This window comes from Silurus aristotelis, assembly GCF_946808225.1.
Source record: "Silurus aristotelis genome assembly, chromosome: 19".
NCBI lineage: Eukaryota > Metazoa > Chordata > Actinopteri > Siluriformes > Siluridae > Silurus > Silurus aristotelis.
In genome coordinates this window covers 14356564-14374478 of record NC_139592.1, presented here as the reverse complement: position 1 = coordinate 14374478, position 17915 = coordinate 14356564, and the positions used below count along the sequence as shown (strand labels likewise).

Genomic DNA, 17915 nt, shown 5'->3' with positions numbered 1-17915 from the left:
ATTTAATGTATGAGGAGTTCAAACTTATCTACGTGTATACAATACTTGCTTTTTATAAGAACTTTCAAACTTTCCTGTATTAGCTTGATTTTAAAATATATGCCATTTCCCCTCATGCAGTTTTCTTCCACACCAGCAGGTGGCACCGTTGTAGGTTTCGCGTCTGTTCAAATAACAGCTGTGTTGCCTGGTCCGCGGTATTTACAACTTGGCGAATTCGTATAGTAAACGTATGTGTTTAAACAGGTGACGTTAGCATTAATGTAGCACGTGAGTGGGTTGAGTGTCATTTTCTTACTTTTTAAACGTTATGAAAATTTTAGTCCTCCCTCTAAAAGTTTATAAAATTAAAAACAGCCTGGGAGTGTTATACGGTCTTCTGTAAGCTGTATACAATGTCTGTTGTGCCATTTTTCTAGTTTTTATAAATATATTTTTTTACATTACAAATTCCTTCAACGTGCAACCCATGATATTTAGTAATGAACGTGATTTATGTTCGTGATAAAGTTCTAGTAGTACGAGTTTGGTGGCGCGGACCTGGCAACCACGCTTGAGCCGTTTATACCCTTGGAGTGAAAATGACAGGACGCAGCACTCCGCCGAATATGATCAGATTTGTGAAAGTGGTGGTGTTTGGTCTATTGATAACGGTGCTTGTTTTATTTCTCGCGGCCACAACAAGGACTTTTACGTTAGAGGTAAATGCAGGACTTCAGCTTGCACAATGGGAGAAAACAACACGCATATCGCCTGATATAAGCCCCGAGCAGAGGGAGAACCTGCTCACACATTTCAAAGGTAACCTGGTTGAAGTCCGGAGTTGAGTTGTATGGCACTGATGCACTCTGTAGAAGTGTAATTCTCTTATTTTATTACAAAAATACAATGCTGATTTGCCCACGTGTCGAACAGACTCATTAAGCCTGTGCATCAAATAAAACCAGGGAACCTATCAAATGAAAAATAACAGATTTTGCAAACTCAGAATATCAGGTCTGGACCAGGTGCACAATGGATTCACAGATTTCTGAAGGTAGCTGTCATTATGTCCTGGAGACATAGGGGGGTTGCAGACCTTGAAGGGCTTACACACACACACACACACACACACACACACACACACACACTCACACACTCTAATGAGCTCATTAAATCGAAACACCTGCAAAGGTTTCCTGAACCTTTAAATGGTGTCAGTCTGGTTTGGCTTCACAATCATTGGGGAAGACTGCTGACTTGACAGTTTTCCAGAAGATGATCATTGAGCACATGATTGGTAAGACACAAAAGGTCCTCGCTAAAGAAGCCTGTGACCTCCACGCACAGACGTATCCATGGGCTACAACTGACACATTCCCCCAAGAAATCAAGGTCCCAGAGTCTGGAAGAAGAGAGCAGAGGCACAGAATCCAAGTTGCTTGAAGTCTAGTGTAAAGTTTGCACAGTCAATGGTGGTTTGGGGAGTCGTGTCATCTGCTGGTGTTGGTCCACGGTGTTTTATCAAGTCCAAGGACAGCACAGCCGTCTACCAGGATGTTTTAGAGCACTTCATGCTTCAGCTCTAGAGCTTTATGGAGATGCTGATTTCATTTTCCAGCAGGATTTGGCACCTGCCCACACTGCCAAAAGCACCAAAAGTTGTTTAAATGACCATGATGTTGGTGTGCTTGACTGGCTAGCAAACTCACCAGACCTGTCAAGATGAAAATGAGATGAAGGCCACTTTTTTGATTTGATAAATTGGTGTCCCATTCAGGGTGCTTTCTTGTCTTCTTCTTAGGCCCCAGGATACATTTCAGTTCAGTTTTATTTGTATAGTGCTTTTAACAATGGACGTTGTCCCAAAGCAGCTTTATAGGGATAAAGAGGTTATAAAGTTGGAATGTACACGTTTAGTGCCTGTGAGTTTGTTCCTTATAGGTTTTGCCCTAATGAGCTTGCAACTGGTGACTGTGGCAAGAAAAAACCTCCTAAGATAGGGTGAGGAAGAAACATTGAGGGGAACCTGACTCAAATGGGAATTCATCTTCATCTGGGTGGCACCAAATGTTCATTCAGTACAGTTCCATCTTTGTTGAAGTGTATAGGCGCTAAGACGCAGAAGTCTTCATGCATACTGCGGTCCTAAGCCATTTTTTTCCCTCTGTTCCTTTTTACTAGAGGCAATTCGTATTCCCACTGTGTCGTTCTCAGAGTCTCACCAGAACACAAGCGCTCTTCAAGAGTTTAACCATCTTCTAAAAAGAGGTTAGACATTTTTATGATTCTGACACATCGCCAGACCAAACATAATTCGCTAAAAGTTAACAGCCATTCGAAATTTGTTATACAAGTTGACTTTTATCTACTTTTCTCTTTCAGTCTTTCCAACAATCTTCTCATCCACTCTGGTTAAGCATGAGGTGGTTGGGAACTATAGCCACCTGTTCACAGTGTCAGGCAGCGATCCTAAGCTGGTGCCCTACATGCTGTTGGCGCACATTGACGTAGTGCCAGCCAATGAGACTGACGGGTGGGAGGTGCCGCCCTTCTCAGCCAAAGAGCTGAATGGATTCATTTATGGGCGAGGGACCCTCGACAATAAACAGTCTGTCATGGTATGGTAGGCCTAGAGAGGCAGCAATTTCTTTTTGTTAGTTAAAACAATATTACATTTGTCTATGCAAACTGCTCTTGAATATGATTACTTGTGCCTGTGAAGGGGATCCTTCAAGCTCTAGAGTACTTGTTGGAGCGAGGATATGTACCACGGCGAGGGTTCTACATTGGCCTGGGTCATGATGAGGAGGTTAGACATGTACATTACTGATCATGTACCAATCCTTTCTTTTACAGACAATATATCTGACCTACTTTATTTGATTTCATAGCACTAAACTATTATTTCTACATGTTTATCTACACACGAGAGTATGAGTCAGAACTATATTGGAAAGCTTTATTAGTATTATTAAAAAACATAATTATAATAATTAAAAGGTCGAGTTTTAAAGTAAGTAGAATAAAATGTTTACATTGTTGACATGTGTCTGTGCAGGTCAGTGGTTATGGTGGAGCACTAAATATAGTCAAACTGCTGAAGAATCGTGGGGTGAAGCTACAGTTTCTTGTTGATGAAGGCCTTGCAGTACTGGATGGCATTATAAGTGGTCTGAATGGACCAGCTGCACTGTGAGATCCTTTTAATGAGTCTTTTTATTTTATGGTCTTATATACACTCAGCTCCTGAATTGGTGGCACCCTTGGTGAAGATGGATAAAAAGGTAAAGTGAAATGTCTCTGTGGGTAATGAATGATCCTACTCCCCCCAATTAGACAAATATGAAAAAATATCTTTTAATTATTGCTTATAGTATTAGGAAGTCAGGTATGGCAGAGACCTATGTGAGGGTGATGCAGGACATGTATGAGGACAGTGTGACCGCAGTAAAGTTTGCAGTAGGAATGACAGACTGGTTCAAGCTCGGGGTGGGATTGCATCAAGGATGGGCTCTGAGCCCTTTCCTGTTTGCAGTGGTGATGGAAAGTTTGACGGACAAGGTCAGAGAGGAGTCTCCATGGACTATGATGTACAGAGTACATGTGTGTGAATGAGAGGGAGGGCAGTGGAGTGGTGCGGTTGCAGGGAAAAGAGGTGGAGAATGTGGATGAGTTTAGGTACCTGGGGTCAACAGTGTAAGTAATGGAGAGTGTGTTAGAGAATTAAAGAAAAGGACTGTGGTGGCACCTGCGATGTGGTATGGTTTAGAGACAGTGGCACTGAGTAAAAGACAGGAGGTGGAGGAAGACTGGATCCTGGAGGAAAAGAGGAAGACCAAGGAGGAGGTTTATGGATGTGGTAAGAGAAAACTTGCAGGTAGTTGGTTTGAAAGAGGCAGCTGTAGAGGACCAAATAGTATGGAGACGGGTGATTCGCTGTGCCGACCCCTAATGGGAGCAGCTGAAAGAAGAAGAAGAAGACCTGTCAAGTATTGCCCTCTGTCCTAACAGTACTCTGATAGTATTATCATGCTAGATAAGATTTGACAATGCAAAATATTGAATCTGAAAGCACAACCCATTAAAGTATCTACCTAGATCCCTCCGTATCCACCAACAATGAGTTTAGGTCAGGCGAATTGGATGACCTCAAAAATTTTTTAAATCAATAAAAGAACAGCATGCAATGATTTGCAATTCTCATAAACCCACGTTTTATTTACAGTTAAACACAGAAAAAATATCAAATGTAAGTATTGTTACATTTTAAGAAAAATATAATTTTAAACAGAATTTTTTTATTTGTTGGCCTCAACAAAAACCTCTAGAGATCATTGTCTATGAGCGCTAAAGAGTTTGTGCTAAAGAGGAGAGGGAATATCCGACTTGTTATCAGTTATCTTGATGGTATGGGGGTGCATTAGTGCCTATGGAATGGGCATCTTTCATATGTGGAAAGGCACCAACAATGCTGAGAGGTATATACTGTACAGGTTTTAGAGAAACTTATGCTTCCATCCAGATGAAGTCTTTTTTTAGGAAAGACAATGCTAATCCACATTCTGCATTTATTAAAACACCATGGCTTTGTAGTAGAAGAGTCTGGGTAGAGTCTGGAAGAGTAGTAGAAATCAGTTTGTAGTAAAAGAGTAGAACTAGCCTGCCTGGACTCCAGACCTTTCACTAACTTAAAACATTTGCCTGATCATGAAACAAAATATACAACAAAAAATACCCAGGACTGTTATGCAGCCAGAAAACTCCAACAATTATTTTTCTCAGTTTCCAGATGTATACTTTACCAAGAGTGCCGATAGTTCCTGTACAGTACCATATGAAATGTTTTCAAATCTGTTTATCTCATTTGTATGTGTATATTGTAGGATAGGTATCAGTGAGAAAGGGCATGCCACGGTGAAGCTGAGTGTCAGTATGAAGCCAGGTCATTCATCTATGCCTACCAAACAGAGCAGCATTGGCATCCTGGCTGCTGCAGTCACAAGGTGAACTGAAACCACACAACCTGCTAGTATAATACATGTATATTTTGTTATTCTTATTTTTTCACCTTTATTTCTTTTGATACCTACACTTGATTTATTATCTTGTCAACACTTGTTTTCTTTTATTCTATTAAATAAAAAAAAAAATTGGCCCAATCCACGAACACAAAACACCTACAAAGGTACTTTTGCATCAAAGGAATTTCAGGATTTATCCACCTTTTAACATTTGTGTAATTATCTCAGACAGGGATTTCAAGTTTTGCCTGAATAAAAGATGTCTGAAAAATGTGTTGCTAATTCCTCAATGATTCTAATCTAATTATAAATGTCTCAGAATGGAAAACGTGTGAGTGAATGGCATTGCAAAAACTGCTTAAAAATTATATTGATTAATGATGATTGATTTTACACTAAAGTTACCTATATTCTTCCTTTAAAAAGTCCTGATATGATCAGTTACAGTAACTACATATATAGTTGTAACTTTAGAAATGTCTCTGACTAAAGAAATGCATGAAATTGTTCTTTGAAAGTATGTTCATTGTTTCTTCTTCTGGAACCTCTTTATTCTGTTTAGAGCATAATAGAGCATGGATGGTGTAGTCATTTGTTCATGGGGGCGGGGGGGATTTTGCATAGCACAGCATGTATTTGGGAGGTGGGAGGAATGCTCCCTACAGAGATGTTGTTAAGCAATAACGTTTATTGATGCACAACTGTTGCACTTTTAATTTCCATAGTATTTGGGTTTTCAGTTCTCTTTCGCATATGGAGGTGTGTCCAAATTCTTGCAGATGATATTTTGTATACTACTGATTTGTTTTGGGAAAGAAAGCTGACACATATAACTATATTAGTTACATTTGTTAACAGGAAACCATAGCATACTGCATTCTTGTGCTGTTCTATGTGCAGGTTGGAGGACTACCCGATGCCTAGATTGTTTGGCTCTGGTCCTGAGGGAAGCACTTTTGAACACCTTGCACATAAGGTAAATCTAAAAAGATGCTGTAAAACAGTAAACATAAATGCATTCGAATAATCCTCTGTGATTTTTGTTACAGTTTGGCCTGCCTATCCGATTCATCATGTCCAATTTGTGGCTTTTCAGCCCCTTGATGAGCAGGTCATTAATATGTTGCATAATAGTATTATTATTACATACAGACAAATAGTCTATAATAGTTTTAAGATTAAATCCTACTGGCTGCATTTATGCACGTGACCTAAAAAGGAGTTTATTTCCAGGGTAATGGAAAGAAGGCCTGAAATGAACGCATTTGTGCGGACTACCACTGCAGTCACCATGTTCAATTCTGGTGTGAAGGTAGAATACTATTATTTCCTTTTATAATACAAACACAGATTAATCATTCAAGTAAATGCACCTCTTTCCCCTTACCACCGACAGTCCAACATCCTCCCGTCACATGCCGAGGCTGTTGTGAACCTGCGCATCCACTCTGCACAAACATTGCAAGAGGTCAGAGGTTATACTGCTGTAGTGATGTAGACTACTGTGAATGCTTTATGGTATTGTTATGGCATCAGCTTTTAAACAGGTTGTGGAGTAAATTTCCTAAATGTTTATTTACTTTCTGCTATTTAAAGGTAGCTATCATGGTGCAGGTTGATGAACATAAATTTAACACATGCATAGCAGACAATTTGACAACTAAAAATATCTCCTCTTTTTTTTTATTTATAAAAATTTTTTTTTTTTTGTATAGCAATTTAACAATGCACATTAGCCGAATGCAGTTTTACGCAGATAAAGAGGTTATTATCTCTGTAAATGTAAAAGCTTAGTGTCTATAAATTTGTCCCTAATGTTCAAGCCAGTGGCGACAGTGGCAAGGAAAAGCTCCCGAGATAAAGAATCTTCTATGAAGAAGTAACCTTGAGAGGAACCAGACCTAAAAAAAGGAAACCATACTCATCTGAGTGGCACCTAACCCCCATTCATTATATTCTATTGTAGGTACTGGATTTAATTAAATCCACTATTTCAGATGATCGTGTTAAAATAGACCTGATTGAAGGCTTCGACCCCCTGCCCATCAGTTCCTATGATGAGCAGTCGTTTGGGTATCAGGTTATTAAGAAGACGGTGTTGGACATGTTTCCTGAGGTCACTGTTGCTCCAGGTGAATTTCATTTTATTGTATTTAAGCTGCTGAAACTTGCTTTATTTCTACACCTCACCTTGTGTGCTTTCAGGGGAAACCCATATATTGGTGATTAGATTGACCAGTACTAGCTGAACACAAAGTTTAATATTGTAATTTTAAGGGAAGTGTTGGGTAAATGTTCAGGGAGTGTTTGAGGGAAATTTCACTGAGTCATTTTAACTAAAACATGGTTAATCTTTGCTTTTCCTCTCCGCTCTGTTGCTTTGCAGGCATCTGTGTGGGCAACACCGATAGCCGTCATTACACTCCGCTGACCAAGGAAATTTATCGCTTTGCCCCAACCTGGTTCAAACCAGGTGACCCACAGAGGTAGGTTTTTTTCTCTTAATGGTAGGATTTAATGCTGTTAGTGCTGTGTCTAATGTTAGGGGTGATCACTTAGGGTTTAAACCTATTCTGTTGTCCTCTTGTGAGACCTGCTTTAATATACCCTGAACACCAAGTACATGCTTCTGCAGTTTTTACAACCACAGGTCCGAAAAAAGTTGGTAAACTGTAATTTAAAATATTTGCAATGATTTGCAAATATCACAAATATTTTATTCACAATAGAAGATAGAATACATATCAAATGTTTAAAATGTATCATTTTAAGGAAAAGAATAATAATTTTAAATTTGATTGCCGCAACATGTCTCAAAGTTGGGACGGAGCACCAAAAATCAAGAGAATGTAAGTGTTAATAAGATTACACTGTTGGAGAAAAATTTTGCAAACAATAAGTTTATTGACAACAGGTCGGTAAGGTGATTGAGTATAAATAGTGTATCTTAGATAGGCAGAATCTCTCAGAAGTGAAGATGGGCAAAGTTTTACCAATCGGTAAAACACTGTGTTTAGAAATTGTGGAACAATTCCAGAATAACCAACATAAAATTGCAAAACAGTTGAATATCTTATCATTTACAATACATAATATCATCAAAAGTTTTAAAGAATCTGGAGAAATCTGGACATGGGTGAAAATTAATATTGAATCCCTGTGATCTCCAGGCTTTCATATTCTTGATTATGTCATGGAAATCACTGCATGGACTTATTTTTACTTCCAGATATCATTGTCTGTGAACACAGTTTGCAATGTCAACCTTAAATGCAGGTTAAATCTCTACTGTGCAAAGAAGGCGGCATGAGCATGATCCAAAAATGCCTAAATCCTCTCTGGGCCAGAGCTCATTTAAAATGTACTGAAGCAGAGTGAAAATGTGCTGTGTTCAAACAAATGAAAATTTTAATTTGAACTTTTTGGAAAACATTGGACACCACATCCTCTGGATTAAAGAGGAGAGGAACCATTCTGCTTCTTATCAGCACTCTGTTCTCCTGTCCCATGTTTCTTGGAATTGATAAACCAGTAAACAGGAAGGACAGAAGAGACACTAACATTACTTGCTAGAAGTAAGTGAAGGGTAAGGCAGTTGCAACCAAGGACTGTAACTGAACATAAATTATTATTATAATTAATAAACAGATGTTATCTAGAAAGCTGACTGATAATGTACAGTATGTGGCCATGTGTACACATGGGCCAGGTTTTATTTAGTATAGATAAATTATCTATACTGAAGCAGTATAGATTCTAGACTGGGCCAGAGGTATTGGATCAAACAAAATGAAGACATTCACTTATTGCATTTGCTATTTAAAGATCTTAATAAACGTGTACTCCTTTGATGTTAGTGAGTCAGCATTTGCATTTTTTTCCTTATTGTGAATGACGAATTATTCAGCAATGTGCACAAACACTGCCCAACTGCAACATTCTTCAAAGTTTTGTAAAGTATAAAAAGTATAAAAAGTGGAATATGTAGGCTTAAATAATGCTGGCAAGTATTCGAAGTCTCCATATTTAGTGGCATTCCTTTCATGTGAAGACATTCAATTGGTTTTTAATATCAACCAACAGTGTCAAAGCCTTTCATTTCTTTTCTTGCAAAAGATATATTTTAAAATGTTTTTAGAAGGCAGTTAAATAAGTAATTGTAAAAGGTAGCAACTGTTTTGTACTATACATGGAATAATGCGATTTATTTACGATTTCATTTATCAGCTGTGCATATTCATGTTGAGTGAAATTTAGCTTGTTATTGTTAAACTTACTGAAGGTAGCTTGTTCATATATTTCCACACTTCACTGAACTTATGTTAAAAATAACAGCAGTGTAATATGATGTTTAAGCAGTTAAATTTGCTATTGGCATAAGTGAAAAGAAAAGTCATATACTTCTGGAAATATAGTGTATTTGATTAGCGAATATTGTACCCTTACTGAAGTAGCTGTTTAGTAGGATCTTGATTTTACATTCCATTGCATGAATGACTGTCTGACACATAATGTTATGTTTATAATTAACAATCGAATGATTTAATTATTTAGACACTAGTTGCTATGAACTCGGGTGTCATCAGTTGTCTTCTTATGAATGACATATTTGTCACTGTGTCAGTATTGCTGATGTAAAGTAGCCCTTCTTTACCAAACACCAAGTAACTGAATTAGGGTACAATCACAAGTCGTTCGCAAACTGTTAAATATTAAACTGTTGGTTACTTTAAAACTAACCTTTATCTGGGAGATCACAGGGAATATGCATGTGAATATTTGATCTGTTTACTGGTTGCATATGTAAGATTTATTGCTCAGACAGAGAAAAGCTGTTGCTATCAAACATTGTTTACTTAATCAACTGAGTCAGTGTAAAGGTGAAGGAACTGATCAAATACGCCAATTAATGAAAGGTTTGCGAAGAAATTTCATGCTTCCTTAGTATTTTTTGTATTTTTTTAAATTCAAAAATGCAGTCTTTATTCTTGATACATAATCTGGCTGCTGTATTTTGTAGTTTATTTTGATATAGTTACAGTTAATACATTTTGATGTAGCTTTGCCCATCCCTGAAAGGAACTGTGTAAAATGTAAATAAAAACAGCATGCAATGATTTGCAAGTCTCATAAGCCCATATTTTATTCACAATAGAACATGGAAAACATATCAAATGTTCAAACTTAGAGAATCCAAAATTTTTAGGAGAAAATAAGGTTGACTATGTGGAATATGTCGGCTTGAACAATGCTGGCACTTAGCCCATGTCACAAGGTCCAAAGATAAGTTGTCTGTGGCAGTGAACTATTGGTTAAACCCATGCCTCGATTTAATATTCACAAGTATTTGAAGTCTCTATATTTAGTGGCACTCCTTTCATGTGAAGACATTTAATGTGGTTTTAATATCAACCAACCTTTCATTCTTTTTTTTGCAAAATATATATATAATTTTTTATTTATTATTTTATTTTTAAGTAGCAACTGTTTTGCACTATAAATGGAATTATTGAGATTTTGAAATAAAATATTTGCTTGTGCATATATTTCCATACAACTCTGAACCCATGTTAGAAAAAGTATAACAGCATTGTAAATATTATGTTGAATCGGGTGAATTTGCTATCAGCATAGTAAAAAGAAAGACATTTGGTGCTCAAACATAAAAGGAACTTTTAAAGATTAATTGAGATTATAGCTTGTAAGAAGATTTAGCTCATGCAGCTTTGTGGATGAAGTGTGATTTCATCAACACTGGAAGCTCTATGTTGTGACTTTAAGAAGATTTTGTTCGTCTCTATTCAAAGGTTTTTAGCTGCAGACACATTTAAATGAATACTGGCATTTTTCCTACTAACTACGAGTTGAATAATGACTCTGAATAATGAATCCTAGCTTTATTTATGTTGCTCACACTGGAATACATTACCAAAACCAACAGCGGAAAAGTGCAAACAATGAGAATGAAAAAGAAAAGTCACTCAATGTTTAGAAAACCTTTTTGTAAAAGTGGCAAATTAACCTTTTTTTTTGCGTTGCTTTCACTTCACATTAAATGATCTTTACTTCATTGTAGGCGAAGAAGTTGTGATGTTGTTTACCACATGAGGGTGATTAAGGGTGTTTCTGTATGCAAATGAGTGTTTGGCAGTAATATTGAATGTGTAGGATTTATTTGTGGTGACTGTGTACAGCTGTATGTATGTGCATATTATTAATACCAATGTTTTTGTGTGAATGGGCTGCTCTTTACAAATCCTTAATTTAAACACACTAATATATTACACCTCCAATGTCTAATGAGAGATGCATCTAAGACAGTAATAACACAAATGGAGAAAAGGTCTGAGATGGCCTCTTTTTATATGAGAGAGAAAAAATGTAACTTACCTTTGGGATAAATTGCTGTAATTGTTGAGAAGTGCAAAATGAAATAAAGAGGGGAATCTTAACTTGAGAGGTGTTAAGTTAAACTAAATTTGAACATGTCCTTCTGAGCTGTTCTGGTCAGAATATTTAGGGTTTATTGTCTTGCTGTGGTGCGGTGCTTTAAATACGTAATTGCATTATGTTAGGCAGTTAACATGCTATACAACAACACTGCACAGGTTCTTGTATACACAGTATACCTACTCAAACGTAGTTCTTTTAAAATCTTTCTAGGCCACTGTAGCCTTTATCTGCTGATCCACAGCTATATGTCTCTTTCTCTTTCTTATACCCGTGTTTAGATTCCATGGCATCAACGAAAGGATCTCTTCGAAGAACTACGAGGAGCTTGTGCTTTTTTATTTTCGGCTCATCCAGAACTGTGACATTAAAAACCTACCACCTGCACACACCAGCCAACATGATCTGTGATTTATTCTGGTAAAGTGTGTTTCAGACCCCTTGAGTTTATGATTAACGATTTCAGATCGATCAGAGCGTGACGATATTTTGTCAGACAAGGCAGTTCACAGCATAGGAATGATTCCCTAGTTTGTCTTGATTTTTGAGCACTTTAATCAGGAGCAGCTGATCTCAGAGATAATTGTAATATGCATTGTGAGGTACACAGGAATGTTGCATCCAAATGATGTTTTAGTATCTGTAGTCAGGACTAAATTTGATAAACTTATACTATGATCATATAGTGATAATAAAAATAGGAAAACGTGGCAATTGATCTTCAGTCATTAGGATAAATTTTAGATGAAGGGATCAGTTGGAAATGGTTTATAAATTACAATAGCAGGGCTGTTTTATGTTGTGGTGTTTACATTACTGATTCTCATTATAATTTATTTTTTTATCAAAATAAATGTGAATGATGGCAAATAACGACTTCATAGGAACAAGTACTGCTGTGTATTTGCAGATATACTGTGCTGCTAAAAGTATTGCTAATACAAAGAAAATGTTTACACTGTATATCCAAATGTTTTTGGGCACCTGAACGCATATGTTCGGTTGAACAGCTTACTCCAGATGCTGTTATAATATCCACAACTCTTCTGGGAAGGCTTTCTATTAGTTTATCAGTAATGGCTTTGGGAAATTGCCCATTCAGCCACAAGGGCAGTAATGAAGATCACTGAAGTTACTTCAGTTTAGAAGTTGCAAACCATGTCTAGATGGACCTTGTTTTTTGTGCACCGGGGCATTGTGATTGCTGGAACTGTATTTGGGCCTCATCGTTCCAATGCAAACTGTAATGCTTCAGAATGCAAAGACATTCTATACAATTGGGTGCTTTCAAACTCGTGGCAACAATTTGCGTCAGGTGTCCACATACTTTTGTCTGAATACACAGCCTGAATCTGTATAGTGATTATTCACCATGCTGGAGATATGCCTTTTTCTAATGTGGTGTTGTGGTTAATTTGTGTGTGGACAAATGTGTTAATTTTTTCATTTGTAATACAACATCCTGCTTTCAAAGTTTTATATGCATGTACAAGCCTAGGCAGAGGTATAGGCCAAGATCTAAATCACCTAGCTAGTTTTTATTGGTTTTAAAAAACTAAATTGCACAAATAGACCTCTCCTTGCACTAACAATTCCAGTTCCAAGATATTTTTGCCACATTTTAATCATTGCCATGATTTTACCTTTCCTTAGAAGGCTGTATAAGTGAATTCAAGCCAAAGCGTATTTGAGAACCATTGAGCTTAATGATGCACAATTTTAGATCAATCAGCCTTGAGCCTTTGCTCAAACAGTAAAAGTAAACAAGTAATTGGTGGCCCAGTAGGGCTCTAAAGTGCATTTGTTTAATTCTGACCAGTAAATGCTTAATATTTTGCTATTTGTAGCTTGGCAAATATTTATTTTTTGTGCAGGAGTGTACATTATCAAAATACAGTAAACTGTATTTTTGTAGAGTCAAAGCTACTGAATAAAATACACAAAGGTTTGCTTTGCATTGCTGTGCACCAGGAAAACTAAACTGCACTGATTTATCTTCACATTCAGTATTAATATTTATAGAACCAGCCAACATTTTCTAACTTTGAGATTGTAAAGGATGGTTTGCATCATTACATAATGTTATTTGATGGCATGATAATTCGAAAATGTAAAAAAATGTATGCAGGTTGATGAATGTAATTTTGTTTGGGCACAGAAATGTGATTTTTAATTTTTTATTATTTAGTGCATTTAGCAATTGCTAATTAAGGAATAAAACTATATCCACCAAAGAGCATCAGAACTTGTCTGTGTAACATTTTTTTTTATTGCATACTATAAAAACATCGATTAATACTGGCTATAATTAAATCCTATAAGGAAAAAATGACAGGAAAATGTTACACTTATAGAATATTTTAAAGAGAAAAAAATTAAATGCTTGTACAAGTATCAGCCCAGGTGTGTAGATATCTACAAAAAATTGTGCTGTTTTATTAATGTGTGAAAAATGTAATTGAAATCATGTCTACATGTTTAGAAACAGATTGTGGCAGTTTTATGGCCAGTTGCAGCAATTGCAGCTCATGTAGAAGATGGTGCCAGCAGGACAGGGCATCACAAACATTCTCCCAGAAGCACATTGAATGAAAGATTTGTTATCAAATGGATTTGGGTAGATACCCTCAGCCTTGCCTGTGCAATACTGAAATGGATCTGTAGGAGGACAAGCTTCAGCATGAGGAACTTCATTAGGAGGAATGGGAGGAGCTCCAGTAGGAGGATCAGTCAGAGCATTTGATGGAGGAACAGAAGGAGCTTCTGCAGGAGAAAGAGCAAATGAGGAAATAAAATCAGGGAAATTCCTATCAATAACAGTATTTTTGAGAATTACATTGTCATTTTTTTTAAATACCATTGTTTAGGAGACTCTTGAGCTCACTGATGAGAGGGTATGTTCCCAGACCACAGAACTGTCCAGTAAAATCATCCAAATCCAAAGACCACACAAAAGCCCCTCCAAAATTATTATTTTTCAAATAAGTGACCTAAAACAGAAAGGAAACAATAAGGTCTTTCTTGCATCACTATATAGCTGCTGTTGCTTCATTAAATTCTGCATTAACCGGTTATGCTCTAGGCATTCTCTCCTCCCTTTCAGGCCCCAGACCAGGAAAAGATTAACCGATTGTATCCAGTGCAAGCGCTGGACATGTACATGGACATTTTCGGGGTCAAAGTGCACTCCATTTGAAGTGTGGCTTCCTCTAAGGCCTTGTCCTCTGGAGTTTCCCTCCAGGACATTTGCAACAAATCATTAAATTTCCTGCATTATATCTTTTTTTTTTTTATAAATAAGTTTAATGCTGTCTCACATTACATGGAATTAACTCACACTACAAAGTTTTAGTGGAATCTTTAGATGGAAGTTAATATATAATGTGTATCACAAAAACAAAACAGTACTAAATTGAGATTTATTTTTTATTTTCGTACCTTCATGCCAAAGCTCTCCTTTGTGTCAAAGCCAACCCATTGACCATCTTTTGTTGCATATGGTACATTTTGATCTTGAATCCATTGTATGCTGGTTCCTTGAATGAAACTGCAGATCTGATGGTGAAACAGGTGGTGGTCAAATCTCTTGATGGAACAACACAGTGAAGTTTGTGTGGCTCACAAAACAGTAGGCTGTGTACAAACCTCATAATAAGACCAGAAGCCTGACTCTCTGGTGTAGGTGCCAGGAGATCCAGGGCCACTTGATTGAACTCCCAGTCCACTTGCTGCAGATGACAGTCGGAAAGTTCTGCCATATGTAGCAAAACCCATCATCAGCTTCTCTACTGGAGCACCCTGATTATTCCAGTATGTCATGGAAAAATTCTGCAAATTCACAAACACAATGTTGCAGTTCATCTGCGATCGCCAAGCTCAGGTATTAGTGAAATTGTAAAACGCTTTGTCTTTACAGTATTGAGAAAGATTTGCTCTCCTGTTTCCTGAGACCATTGATAAAGAGGACTGTTGTGGCCAGTGAAACTCTCCCAAGACCCATGAAAGTCATAGGTTATCACATTAATAAAGTCCAGGTACCTGTATAAATAAAGTACTAATAAAGTTACATTGTAAATCATGAATTAAACAACATATTTTACAGAAAATCTTATTTACTTAGATAGATAAATACAGTACTAGCAATCCACTTCTTTTAATCCACTTCTTTTCACATCTTTTAAAATAAAATTAAATATTAAGATAGAGGTTGAACACACTAATTTCAAGCTTAAAGTCTAAGCTGTTCTATTGTTTTAAATTATTCTTATTTTTTGTGTTTATTTAAAAAAAATATATTTCTGTAATAAATTTATACTATGATCTAATTTGGTTTCTTTCAGCTCATCTAACATAGCCTACTTGGCAATCTCAGCAATTTCATATCCAGCATCTATGGTTGCTTTTCCAGCAGCCACTGCAGCTGTGACCATAAGCTGGGGATCTCCTGTAGCAATGCTTTCATTCTTATAGGCCTGTTGAAGTTCCTACAGGGGCAAAAACACATAAAAATATATATTTTTAAAAATTACCACAGCAAAAGACATTGGCTAAGTAATCTAGACAATTGCACTCAAATATCATAACAACAAAATATCATAATATCATAGCAACAAAAAAAAAAACGTAAAATGGGAAAGTGGTACAGTAGGTTAGGTTAGGCGTAGGAGAGGTTGCTCTGTTGGATTTTTCATGTGAAGTTTATTTGATCTTGTTCAGTATTCAAATTATCTGTGAATCGAATAAATAATTTTAAATGATAAGAGAATCAAATAGCCAGCACATTTTTAGTGAATAAATACCATTAAAAATTATTTCTTGGTTCAAGTTACATTTTTGTTAATAGGTTTTATAGTAAATATAATCAAAGGTAATCCTTTTTGCAGTTTTAAAACCGAATCTGAAACCACATCATTCTGAAAACTTGAATCTTTTAGCTTCTTGTGTAACACTCCAGAGTACGATGGCAATATACAGAATAAAAATGTAAAGTCCTGACCTGACAGAGCAGAGTGAATCTTTGCTTATCGTCTGGAGGGCTACCGCGGGCTCCAGGATACTCCCAGTCTAGATCCAGCCCATCAAATCCATATTTTCTCAGAAAGCCGATGGAGGACTGGATGAATGTATTTCTGTTTTCTTTTGTAGACACCATGATCGAGAATCTGGACAGAGAGATCATTTTGTATCTGTCTTTTACATTTAGCAAAGATACAATAAAATATTTCACAGCACAACAATCCAAGGAAAAAAAACTTACTGCGCTGAACCAAAGTTCCATCCTCCAACAGCTAAAAGTGTCTTCAAGCTTGGATTGCTGTTAAATTAATAACCAGGATTAGCAAATACATTTTAAACCTTGATATAATATCTTTACCCAACAGAAGCAAGTTTCACCTTTGCTTCAGACTATTGAATGATTGGTAAAGAGTCTCATCGTTCCACTCGTAGGTCGCTAGCTGATTCGCAGAGTTGATGATGGAGAATGCGTAGATCAGATGTGTGCACAGGAAGGGATCAATGTTGCTAGGCACATGCTTCACAGGATCAGGTCTGTACTGGGCCCAGTTAGTGAAGTAACATACAAGTTGATAGGCTGAACCTATATTTAAAACAAAATGCTTCAGTATATGGATTGGATAAGTAAAAACAAGGAAATATTTTCTGAAATACTGCAAAGAGAAAGCTCACCAAGATGAATAAATAACAGGCAAAAGCCTATGAGGAAAAACAAATATAGAGTGCTATGTCTAAACACACAAGATATAAATAAGTATAGGAACAGTCACATGCTAATGAATAAATAACATGATCAGTACCTGTGAGTAGAGTGAGTCTTGTCATTGTGGTCAAGTGGAAGCAAAATAGAACTGTGTTGGTTTATATTGTAGCAATGGGCATGAACATGTGAGCAGCAACCAATCAGATCTGTCATATTTGCATAATCTGTTTGCAACCTCAGTGAAAGCCAGTATCCACGAATGAAGAAAACTTGTAACAGTGGTGAACCTCCCCAGGAGTGGCAGACCTACCAAAATACCAAGAGTACAACAATGACTCATCCAGGAGCTCAAAAAAGAACCCAGAACAACATCTAAAGAACAGTATGCTTTACCTGCCTCAGTTAAGGACAGTGTTCATGATTAAACAATAAGAAAAAGACTGATGTGCACACGCCAAGAGAATCCACAGCCACTTCCAGGACAGCGGAGACACTTGGCACATATGGCAGGGCATCTAGGCAATCACAAGCTGTGTACAGCTTCACTTGCTTGTGCCCTCCCAGATGCGCTGAACGACTTCTACTTGAGGTGCAGAACAAAGTGGTGGCAAGGAAAACCACCCCTCCTCCCAACCACTAGGTGCTCTGTCTAACTACAGGCTGAAGTGAGGAAAACCTTCTGAACCTACTGAAGTCTGCTTGACCAGACAACATTCCTGGCAGAGTGTTCAGGGAATGTGCAG

The 17915-nt window shown here is 37.0% G+C and overlaps 2 protein-coding genes across 2 annotated transcripts; one reads left to right on the top strand and one right to left on the bottom strand.

The window, feature by feature from the left end:
• The first annotated feature begins 101 nt into the window (after positions 1–101).
• LOC310715278 (N-fatty-acyl-amino acid synthase/hydrolase PM20D1.2-like) lies at positions 102–13695 on the top strand. The gene is made up of 13 exons (XM_083521614.1): positions 102–801; positions 2164–2250; positions 2365–2600; positions 2705–2791; positions 3041–3174; positions 4866–4985; positions 5904–5979; positions 6053–6114; positions 6237–6315; positions 6400–6471; positions 6970–7135; positions 7390–7489; positions 11735–13695. Exons 1-13 carry the CDS (start codon positions 582–584, stop codon positions 11862–11864), a joined length of 1569 nt encoding a protein of 522 aa, XP_083377740.1. The 5' UTR covers positions 102–581; the 3' UTR covers positions 11865–13695.
• LOC310715279 (acidic mammalian chitinase-like) lies at positions 12989–17319 on the bottom strand. The gene is made up of 11 exons (XM_083521615.1): positions 17270–17319; positions 17142–17168; positions 16848–17052; positions 16711–16767; positions 16450–16615; positions 15813–15937; positions 15368–15491; positions 15099–15281; positions 14892–15008; positions 14311–14443; positions 12989–14216 (listed from the first exon to the last, which is right to left on the bottom strand). The coding sequence occupies exons 1-11, from the start codon at positions 17292–17294 to the stop codon at positions 13954–13956; spliced, it is 1425 nt and encodes a 474-aa protein (XP_083377741.1). The 5' UTR covers positions 17295–17319; the 3' UTR covers positions 12989–13953.
• Positions 17320–17915: the final 596 nt, after the last annotated feature.

What these genes read in the sequence shown, in the direction of transcription:
- LOC310715278 (XM_083521614.1), top strand. Translation starts at nt 582, where the DNA reads ATGACAGGACGCAGCACTCCGCCGAATATGATCAGATTTGTGAAAGTG. An exon ending in TGTTCAATTCTGGTGTGAAG is followed by an intron (nt 6,316 to 6,399) that starts GTAGAATACTAT and finishes TACCACCGACAG; the next exon opens with TCCAACATCCTCCCGTCACA. An exon ending in AAACCAGGTGACCCACAGAG is followed by an intron (nt 7,490 to 11,734) that starts GTAGGTTTTTTT and finishes ACCCGTGTTTAG; the next exon opens with ATTCCATGGCATCAACGAAA.
- LOC310715279 (XM_083521615.1), bottom strand. Translation starts at nt 17,294, where the DNA reads ATGACAAGACTCACTCTACTCACAG. An exon ending in TTCAATAGTCTGAAGCAAAG is followed by an intron (nt 16,768 to 16,847) that starts GTGAAACTTGCT and finishes TTAATTTAACAG; the next exon opens with CAATCCAAGCTTGAAGACAC. An exon ending in AGGAGAGCTTTGGCATGAAG is followed by an intron (nt 14,444 to 14,891) that starts GTACGAAAATAA and finishes TTTCTGTTTTAG; the next exon opens with GTCACTTATTTGAAAAATAA.